This window comes from Tenrec ecaudatus, chromosome 4 (assembly GCF_050624435.1).
Source record: "Tenrec ecaudatus isolate mTenEca1 chromosome 4, mTenEca1.hap1, whole genome shotgun sequence".
Taxonomy (NCBI): Eukaryota; Metazoa; Chordata; class Mammalia; order Afrosoricida; family Tenrecidae; genus Tenrec; species Tenrec ecaudatus.
This window is the reverse complement of record NC_134533.1, coordinates 3,405,432-3,416,107: the sequence shown is the minus strand read 5'-3', so window position 1 is coordinate 3,416,107 and position 10,676 is coordinate 3,405,432. Positions and strand designations below refer to the sequence as shown.

The 10,676-nt window shown below is 56.2% G+C and overlaps 1 protein-coding gene across 4 annotated transcripts in view; it reads left to right on the top strand.

Annotated features, from left to right (window-relative positions):
* The first annotated feature begins 1,171 nt into the window (after positions 1 to 1,171).
* NADSYN1 (NAD synthetase 1) overlaps positions 1,172 to 10,676 on the top strand; it is a 30,292-nt gene continuing 20,787 nt past the window's right edge. Inside the window, exons 1-6 of one of the 4 annotated variants that reach the window (XM_075545223.1) lie at positions 1,172 to 1,527; positions 3,389 to 3,449; positions 6,594 to 6,710; positions 7,498 to 7,551; positions 8,466 to 8,582; positions 8,766 to 8,855. In XM_075545223.1, coding sequence (XP_075401338.1) covers positions 1,443 to 1,527; positions 3,389 to 3,449; positions 6,594 to 6,710; positions 7,498 to 7,551; positions 8,466 to 8,582; positions 8,766 to 8,855 — 524 coding nt within the window. In that variant the 5' untranslated portion in view covers positions 1,172 to 1,442. Of the gene's footprint in view, positions 1,528 to 1,823; positions 2,730 to 3,388; positions 3,450 to 6,593; positions 6,711 to 7,497; positions 7,552 to 8,465; positions 8,583 to 8,765; positions 8,856 to 10,676 lie in introns of those variants that run through there. The other 3 variants (XM_075545226.1, XM_075545224.1, XM_075545225.1) reach the window with 3 other exon arrangements.

Sequence of the window (10,676 nt, the reverse complement as noted above, 5' to 3'; positions counted from 1 at the left end):
CCCATCTGTCTGGGAAGAAGTGGGGCCAGAGTAGGGCCAGCGTGTCAATCTCTGGAGGAGGTCATGGGCTTGGTGAAGGCGAGGGCCAGTGAGGGGGAGGAAGATGCTCTGAGCCAAGCAAGGGATGACAGACACAGCAGCCAACACCGTGTGCTCTGACATGGCAGCAGTGGGGGAGATAAAGCAAGACTGGGAGCGTGGGTTGTGTTTTGTTCTTTGTGTGCCAGGACAGATTTACAAGTCGTACCCAGTTGCCTGGCAGCCACCCCAAGAACATGTAGTGTGCTATCCTGCCAAAGATGTGCAGCATTTAACCTCGGAGGGAGCCCACACCTGCCAACAGAGACATTTTACAAGGCGTCAGCTGTAAACGCTGGAGAAGGCATGACGCATGGCGAAGTAGAGGGCAAACAGGAATAAGCCCACCTCATCGCAAAGGTATACATATGAATGATGGTGCTGGAGAAGACTACTGAAAGTACCATGCACTGTTAAAGGAACAAACGGATCTGTGTGGATAAAAGCAGTTCCAGAATGCTTCTTAGAGACAAGGATGACCAGACAGTCTGAGCTAACTCTACACATGTCAGGAGAGACCAGTCCCCGGAGAAGGTCATCAAGCTTGGTAAGGTGGAGGGGCAGCGACAAATAGGAAGGCCCTCCAGGAGATGGATTGACCTAGAGTCTGCAGCAACAATGTGCTTGGGCATCGGAATAATTGTCAGGACGGTGCAGGAATGGGCAGCATTTCCTTCCGCTTCGCTATGGGCTGAAACCGACTCGATGGCACCTAACAACCACACCGGCTATCTAGCCGAGGACACCCTATGAAGTGGCGCTGAGTCAGCGGCATGGAGTCATGCTCCGGGCGGTGCCCGGGCAGCACCCTGTGATACACAGGGCATCTTTCTAGGACCTAGACCCCTGGCTCGCCACACCTCCTTCAGCGCGCCTGCGCGGCCATGCCTCACTGCGCGGGCGGGACGAAGAGAGGCGGGCCTGCCTGGAGGGGCGGGGCCTGACGCACAGCTCCGCGGTCCTCCGGGTTGGATGGCGCCTGGAGGGGCGGGGCCTAATGCACCACTTTGGCCTGGCTGGGAGGGCAGAGGGCGGATCTGACGCTTCGCTTCTGGGATCAGTCGAGGAGGCGGGGGACCAACACAAAGCTCCCGCTCCGAGAGCCGGGCGGGCGGGCGGGCGGGGTGCAGCCTGGACGGGCGGGACCTGACGCAGAACTCCAAAGGCCCGCTGGGCAGGGCGAGTCCTGACGCACAGCGTAGCGGGCCCGCTTGAGGGGAGGAGCCTGCGGGGGCGTGGCTTAAGCTCAGGTCCGCTCGCTGGGTGGAGTAGGACGAGCCGGAAGGGCCGGCGCTGGCTCCGCCTCCGGGCTCCGACGACAGCCTGGCTGACCTGTGGTACCTGTGCCACTGAGGGAGGCCAGCATGGGCCGGAAGGTGACCCTGGCCACCTGTGCACTCAACCAGTGGGCCCTGGACTTTGAGGGCAATTTGCAAAGGATTCTGAAGAGTGAGTCGGGGGCTATGCTGCGGGGCGGTCATCCACCCTGGCGGCCCCGCTACCCACCGAGACCGCCCCCTGCGGACCTGGAGGCCCTGGCAACCCCAGTGGGTCGGTTGCGAGAGGGCTAGTGGGCAGCCCACGGGGCAAGTTTGCAGGCTGTCCGCCACGTGGCAGTGCAGGGTGTGAGCTGCTTGCCCTCGGGCTTGTGTAAGGGGCGGGGCCCCGCCGGCTAGGGGTGTCAGCACAGAGGCCTGCAATGAACTGCCTGTGGCCCCGCGGGCCCTCTCTGGTGGGTGGTCCCTAGGAGGTGCACCTAAAGAAGGGGAGAGAAAGGTCTCACGTTTGCAATGGTAGCGGGCCAGCCAGGGCACACCAGTGGATTGTGGCCACTAGTTCTGCCCTGAGGGTTAGATCAGAGCCCAGGATCTTCTCCGCCTCTGGCTGGAATCTTGCTCCTTTTTCTTTCGAAAATTAACCTGCCTGTCTTTCATCATTGCCTGCGCATTCTTATTGGGGTGAAGGGAGCCGGGTCTCTAGTAGCTCAAGGTAATTTCCAGGTGGCCTGGCTCCTGGCATTAGAAAGGTGCTCCCTCAACCCACCTTGGCGGTCCTGCCTGCATGGGTCCCAGGTGCTGGGCTGGATGTCCTTCCAGTCCTGAACTCTGCACCAGAGGTTCAGCATCTGCTTACTAATAAGCCTCAATGTGCTTGCCTTCTTCATTTCCACACTGCCTCTTCATGGAAGCAGCAATGAAGGGATCTAGAATGTGTTGAAAAACTAGGGTGTTACCTGGAAGACTTAGGTGCACCTGGTAGTTCCATATAGGATATTCATGCATGTTTTCATACGCATGAAATATCAATCCACGATAGTTTCGATCGCCTCACATGCATGTGAAAGTTGGACATTGAATAAGGAAGACTGCAGAAGAATCGATGAAATGGATTTCCACTGCTGGCGAGGACATACCACGGACTGCCCAAAGAACCAGCAAGTTCTGCCTTGGATGAAAGACAGGGAGAGCGCTCCTTAGAGGCAAGGCTGGTGAGACTGCCTCACGTCCTTTGGACATATTGTCAGGAGAGACCAGTCCCTGAAGAAGGACATCGTGTTTGATCCAGTGGAAGGGCAGCGAAAAAGAGGAGGGCCCTCGACGAGATGGCTTGACCCAGTGGCTGCAACAATGGGCTCAAGGGTCAGAACAATGGTGAGGGTGGTGTGGGCCCGGGCAGTTCTGTTGTGAGCAGGGCCGCCATGAGTCAGAACCAACTCAGCTGGCCCTAACAACAACAAAGCAACGTCTGCCCTAGTTCAATTTCAACAGGCTCCATCCAACGGCTAGTTCAGCTTCTGCCTTGGGAAGGAGCAGGGGGTGGGGTGGGGTGGCGGGGGCTTTAAAGCATTCCACCAACTGCCCCACAGGAGACAGATGAGTCAGGCTGCTTCTGTAAACACGCTCAGCATTAGAGACCCGATGGGGCAGTTCTAGTCTGTCCTCCAGGGTTGCTGGGAGGTGACAGCAGCCCGATGCGCAGTGGTTTTCGCCTTTCATTGTACACCACCAGCGTGGGGGCAGTGATTCAAAAAGGTTGGTCCTTCAGATCCGCCCAGCAGTGCCTGTGAAGTAAAGCCTGGCCATCTGTGTGGACAGTCACAGCCTGGAAAGCCCTATGGGGAGTGGCTCTCCGCTGCCCACACGCAGGGTCCACTGAGCAGCAGCTGAGGGTGGCAGACTCAAGCAGGGCGCTGTAGACCTCCTTGGTGGCGCTAACATTGGGTCGCTGGTAGCAGCACAGTGTGTCGGGGCTGCGTCTGGCGGTGCCGCAGGTGATAAAATCGCTCTCCTTTCTCTGTGTCTCCATGAAGGTATTGAAATTGCCAAGAGCAGAGGAGCGAGGTACAGGCTCGGACCAGAACTGGAAATATGGTGAGAGTAACCCCTCACCCACCCTGGGGTGACTTGAGTGCACAGTCCAGGCTGGGGAAGGTGGTAGGGCCTGGGGGTACCAGGGGAGCCAGGAAGATGCCCGGTCCTTCAGAAGGCCATCAGTGAGCTAAATCAAGCCTGGTTGTACTTAGGGGGTCACCCTGCATCCACAACAGACAGCAGCAGGCCCAGGGACACGCCAGAAAGAGGCAGCTGGGGACTGTAGACCCCTCCTGGGTTCCTTACTCTGCGCTCCTTCCGTATAGGAGGGGTCATTTCCAGTTTGCACATTGTAATCACCAAGGAAGCTGAGCCCTGAATCTCCTCCTGTTTCTTAGTTCAGAGTAAAGCCAATGCCTCAGCACAGTAGAAATCTTCTTTTTTAAACAGCTTTATTGGCACTTAACCCACACATCACTCAGTTCAGTAGTTCAATTCCATCAGAGAGTTGATCCCACAATCAATTTTAGAACCTTTTCACCCCACCCCCACCCCCTGCCCGTCTCATGGCACAATGTAAATCTTTGATAGCTACAGTGCTCTGCGTATCACTGTGGGTGTTGGCGGTTGGCTGCACCCTACAAGATCTCATAGGTCTTTGCTGCTCCCACCGGTGGCTGGGGGTCCAGAAGTCTGGCCTCGATCCTGCACCACGTGTTTGCTGGTCTTGCTTCTGGGAGCTGGTTGAGGCAAAAGAGGTTTCCTGCAGGCTCCTCCTGCTTATCCCCGAAACATCTTTCTCTCTGCCCTCCCCAGCCGGTGTTCTTCTGTGAGCTGATCTGCCTCCTCAAATAGTCCTGTGTGAGTCCGGGTGGACTAGAGAACCGGATCCATAGACACACTCATATGTGTGTGAGAGAGGGTTTTATATCAAAGAGTCATTGAACAGTAAGAAAACATCCCATCCCAGTGCAGATCAAGTCCATAAGTCCAATATGAGTCCATATATCCGATACCAGCCTGTAAATTCCTCTTCAGACACGCACACACATGCAATGACGCCGAATACAGGATGATCACAGGCCAGTGGGTGGAAAGTCTTGTGGATCCAGTGGTGGTGGAAGCATCTCAGTGCTGGCAGCGGTCTCCACATGGCTCCTTCAGCTCCAGGACTCTAGAGTAGCTCCATGTGTCTTGTCCACAGGAATGTCACAGGGAGTGAGCATGTCTGCCTCCAGTGAGCTGTTTATCTCTTTAGTGCCTTGCAACTTGATTGACAGGCTGAGCTACCCCTTTGCTCATAATAGCCTCAAATTGACAACAGATGATGTTACGGCCACAGGTCCCCAAAGACAGCTGCTTTGTCCAAGATGTACAGAGAGACTCTCAAGGTGGCCCTCTTCAGGATGCCAGCTCCTGCAGTGCCAGGACACCGCTGTCCTGCATTGGCCAAGATTGTAGACATCTAACCTGCATCCACTCCTGATCACTTGGCTCAACCCTCCCATCCCGGAGGGTTTAGATGGCTGCCCAGGTCTCTTGGCCTCTTAGCTGCCATGTTAGCCCCTGCTGGTTCAGATGGCTCTCGTTCTGGGGCTGCAAACAGAAAGGTGGGAGGGTCAAGGGCTGTCAGGGGAAGCCAGCTCCTAACACATCATTACAGGCCCAGTAGGCGCAACTGTAAAACGATAATAAGTAAAGACCATAGTAAAGTTATAGAGAGCATGAGAGATAGAAGAGAAGTATTGAAATAAATGGAGTCAGACACAATTCATGGTAGCATGCTCACCTCAGCCCCGCTTGGTGGTCCACGTGGAGGGAGAAAGAGAGAGATCTTTAATGCTAGCCCAGGCTTTTATCTTCTCTGGGGACGTGCAAGCCCCCTAATTGCAGGTGAGGACCTACATCACAGGAAGGGGCTGTGCTATAGGTAACACAGTAATGAGAGGGGTGGTCTAGGGACAGACACGCAATAGGAAGAGGAGGGATTGGGGGTATACATGTGACTAGATGGGCGGATCCTAGATTTAGGATGGCAGTTTAACTTGGACCTGTTCTTTGGATCTCCATAGGAACCATTATTAGTAGGGTGTGAACCCCACCTACAGGAAGCAAATAGATGACTGCAGGCTTAACAGCAGGGAGTGGGGCTCACTGCAGTCTGGCAACTGGTCACCCTCAGGGAGGATGCCTGTGAGCATCTGACCTCCCCCCACAAAGGGTTCCCAGAAGCCCCTCAGAAGAAAGGCCTGGCACCCCACTTCCTGGACCTCATCCAGCAGAAACCCTCTGGAGGGAGCCCTGCACAGACACCGGGGGTGGGGTGGGGATGGGGGACATGGGGGTTCCAAGTCACCTTGAACACAGCTGGTTTAGGTTAAAAACATTTTGTGGTGGCGGTTGTTTACATACCGATATACCAGGGGGCTTCAGCAGGTTAGCGGATGGAATCCATTCTCCCTGGATGCCACTTTTCCATGAACTTTCCAAAGCCCACTCATGTTGATAGTCTCATGAGCTACATCGGAGGAAGCCGTGGTGTCTCAGCGGCTAAGCACTGGACTGACAACAGAATCATGAGCCTCTGCATGTGAGGAAGACACACCACTCTGGGTCTCCGCCTCGTTGGTAGCAGGGGGCCTGTGACTAGAGCCAGCTCCCACCCCACTCATCCAGCTCAAGAAAGACCCCAGACCACCTAGTGGCTCGACTTTCAGCCCCAGGATGGAGAAGCCTAGAGGAGGAGCAGATGAGGTGGTGTAGTGGTTAGGCTGCAAATCACAAGGTCAGCAGTTCAGAACCACCAGCCACTCTGTGGGAGAAAGATGAGGCTTTCTACCCCTGAGAAGCGTGACAGTCTGGGAAACTCACAGGGGCAGTTCCACCCTGGCCTATGGGGTTGCTGTGAGTCAGTGTTGACTTGATGGCTGTCAGTTTGGGGTTTGAGTTGAAATGGTGAGCGGTCAGCTAGGGAGCCTGTCCCCCTTGGAACCACCAGCCTCTGGAGAGGGAGAGGCAGCTTTCACCCAGGGCTAAAGTTCCAAAGGCTGGAAGTCCTAGGAAAGGAGGAAGGGAAACAGCAGGATTCCTTCCTACACTGTACCTTTTTCTGTAGTAGAGGCATTGGGAGAAGCTGGCCCCACCCCCGCCTGCCCTGCCTTGGGGCTATGACTCAGCTCACCTGTGACCCGCTTGTCCCTGCAGTGGCTACGGTTGCTGGGATCACTACTACGAGTCAGACACACTCTTGCATTCGTTCCAAGTCTTGGCGGCCCTGCTGGCCTCTCCTCTCACTGAGGACATCATCTGTGATGTGGGCATGTAAGTGTCAGGGTATGGGACAAAGGGGAGGCCAGCTGCTCGGAGGGAGGAACATGAAGCTGATGGGTTTCAACCACCCACATCTTAGTTAGCCGGGCACTGCTCGCTCACCCGGCAGACACACACACACGTTATTTTGTTTTTAAAATGCAGTGTGTCTTTTAGAGTAGGCTGGGGTTTCCAAATTGGACAGAAAGCACAGTGTTCCCTGAACTTCCAGTATCCTGTTGATACATGTGTGACAGTTGGTGGACCTGTCTTGACACATAAAGGTCATGGTTAATATAAGGCCTCTAGTTAATAACAAAGTAACATGGCCTTATAGTTCCATTGTTATTACCAGAAGTTTATGATTTCATTGTTATTAAGAGAAGGCCACGCTACATTGTTATCAACTAAGGCCCCTGTTTCAGGGGAGGGTACACACTCTGTGCTGAATGGAACTTCACAGGGACACCATGTCCGGTGGTCTCCATGACAGCATCCTGCAGACAGTGTCACTCCTCCAACCATGCCCTGTGCCCACCTCTCCGTCCCGCCCTCCCTGCACGCTGGCAGCCGCTGGCATGCCCCCTGCTCCACTGGGGACTCACAGAGTAGGTCGCTTTCCCAGGCCTGCTCCTTTTGCCGACAACAGGGCTGGCCTGCCCGGCTATCTTTGTGACTGGTCACAGCCCACTGTGTGGACGCCCCGAGCAGGCGGCGCACTGTGGGGCTGAGTGAGCTCCACTCCGGCGAGGAAGCAGTGTGGGTTCCCAGCACCATCCCCCTTCCCTCTGCCCCACAGGCCTGTGATGCACAGGAACGTCCGATACAACTGCAGGGTCATCTTTCTCAACAGGTGAGGGGCACCCATCCCATCCCATCCCATCCCCCCACCCCCACTCCAGAGAGGCCAGTGAGAGTGTCTCAGCTGCCTCCAGGGTCTCTCTGCTGGAGGGCTGTGGGAGCTTGTACTCTGCTTGGATAACCCCCAAACCCCAAGCAAACAGTGGTCCCTAGAGGCCACGTGCCACTGGCCTCTCCTGGGAATACCCACCTCTAGCGAAAAGTGTAGCTTGCTTTGCCCTGTGCTTAGCTACTGGATTGCCCGTCCAGCCAAACATCGGCGGTTCAAACCCAACCGAAGGCTCTGAGAGCAAGGCCTGGTGGGACTCCCATTCCTGTCTAGTCCGCCCCTACTCAGAATGGCAGACTGAGCTGCTGCACAGAGTTCCCGGGTGGCATCTTTACAGGGACAGGTACCACACCTTCCACTTCGGAGCCTTGGGTGGGTTTGAACCACCAACCTCTATGTGAGCTGCAGAGCTCTGTCCACATGGTCCAAAAATCATACACACACACACACACACACACACACGCAGGGGGTGCCGGTAGGCCAGGCAGATGACCCTGGTGCAGTGCCTTCTCATCATGTCCACCTTCCTGATTGTGTTAGAGAGGGTGACTTTGCCGACAGGGGAGAGCCCTTGGGCAGGCACCCATGGCCAGCAGACCTGCCCACTGTGGACCATCATGGGCTGTGGCGTAGACTCCTAGTGGTATGGTAACAAAAAGGCCACAGGGGAGGTGGATTTGAGGAACAAAAATGTGGTTTCTCACAGTTTGGGAGGCTGGAAGTCTGAATGAAGGGCTCTAGTTCTTGGGGAAGGTGTGTGTGTGTGTGTGTGTGTGTGTGTGTGTGTGTGTGTGTGTGTGTGTGTAAAAGAAGGCGCTGGAGCATGAGCTCAGGGAAAGGTCCTTGTCCCCTTTCAGCCTGTCCTTGGGTTCCCTGGAGCTCTGTGGCTGGCCTCCTCCTGGCTGCAGGGATGGACTCATCAACATAACAAGCGGAGTCCCTGTCACTTTTCATTCCTGGGACCACTCTCACTGGTGTAGGAGCTAAGACATTTTTTTCGGGGGAGGGGCACTTAGTTGCTTGGCACCCCTCTTGCAAGCTGTCTCTGTGCCCACTACATAGTCTTACAGGGTGAGGCCACCTGTCCTACCTGCATGACCCCTGGGAAGGGCGTTCTCCCAGGCGCACATGGTGACAGGCCTCATCCCCACCCCCAGGAAGATCCTGCTCATTCGCCCCAAAATGGCCTTGGCCAATGAGGGCAACTATCGGGAGCTACGCTGGTTCAGCCCTTGGTCCAGGAGCCGGTGAGTCAAGTCCCGGGGGCCAGGGGGCCGGGGGCCACAGTTGGGACACTGGTCCTGCAGGTCGGTCACATCTGGGAAGGCCCCGTGCAGGACCTTGGGGTGGGTCCCGGTGGGTCCCTGCCCAGTCACTGGTTCTATAAGTCCCAAGGGTCTGGTCTGGGCAGACGTCCAAGCACATCGGGCAAGATGCCTGTGCCTGCTCCCTGCCCCTCCTCAGCACCTGCCTCTGGTCTGTGTAAGTCATAGGAGTTTCTTATCACGTAAAACCCTGGGCCTCCAAGTGAGCACACGGTGCTGAATGAAATGAGGCCGGCCTAGGCCCAGGAGCAGGCCCACATGAGCCCAGACCTGGGGAGTACTTGGGCCCTGCAGGTGGACATGGCTCAAAGCTTACTAGGGGCTCCCAGGGGCTGGGGGAGGGGAGAGTGGGGCCTTCACAGAGAAAAGACTGGAATGAGGTGTGCAAACCAGCTCCACCACCACTGTGTGGCTCCCGACTCACGGGCAGAGTAGACTGTTCTTAAAGGTTTCTGAGACGGTCAGGCTCTATGGGGCAGCCTACCTCATCTTTCTCTGTTGGAGTGGACAGCAGATTTGAACCCCAGACCTTGTGGTTAGTGGCTCATCCAGGAGGAACCTGTGGCCCCAGGGCACCCTGAGTGTCCATCCTCTGAGGAGTGGAGTCACACGTGGGGGCAGCCACACAGTGGCGCTGGACTGCGATGGGACGCGCTGCCTCAGCCATGCCTCCAACAAGTGGTGCTGGGCTCGCCTTGGCCGCCCTGCCAGGAGCAGCAGCTGGACGAGGGTGGTACACAAGGACCCAAAGTCACAGTGGCCTGGGGGATGGGGGCCAGGGGAGGGTAGAACTGCCTGAGTTTCCAAGGCTGTAACTGCCTTGGAAGGAGTAGAAAGCCCTGTCTTTCTCCACATGAGTGGCTGGGGTCTTCAAACTGCTTACCTTTTGGGTTGCAGCCCAGTAACTACTGTGTCACCGGCTCCTCGAATCCTGGCAGACCCTGTGTGGGACAGAACACAGCAGGGCAGCCACACCTGGCCCATCGCCATGACGCTAGTGAGCTCCCATCTGTGCCCTAGGCTGGTGGGGGGGGAGGGAAGGGGGAGGGTGGAGGACATTGGGCTCGGTTGTGGAGATGACAGCCGAGCGTGGAGACAGTACTGACCACCACTGACCCGGACAAGGACAATGGGGTGAAATGGCCAATGTGGTTAGATGTCTTTGTGCCACATGCCCACCTGCAGATGCACACGCACACAACACACACACACAACACACGCACAACACGCACACAACACACACACACACACACCAGTCCTTTTAAGTCAAGCACACTGCATCTCAAATGCCCCTCCACGGTCACTTCTTCCCTTTGGCCCCAGTGGCATATGGGGGATCATCCTGGGCATCTGAGAATGTCTGCCAGCACCCCTGGCTCTACTCCCTCAGAGAGGCTTGAGCTAATCGCTTCCTGTGGACTCCCCATCTGTAAAGGACCTCAGAATCAGCAGAATGGAAAGTCGGCAGGCGCCCATGAGACAGGCCACCCTAGAAGCCACCCTAGTAGACAGGAGCTCATGAAGGGGCATGGCAAGGGTGCCGACACAGCAGCGTCGACACGGCTGTCCCGCCTGGAGCTGCCAGGACTCAGAGCCGATCAGCAGCCCCTAGCATCTATGCATCAGACCCCTGGTGGCAAAGTCATTATGCATCGGGCTCAGCAGTTCAAATCCCCCAGCCCCTCTTGCAGCCCCTAGGGCTTTCTACTCCCATAAACATTGACAGCCCCGGAGACGCACCAG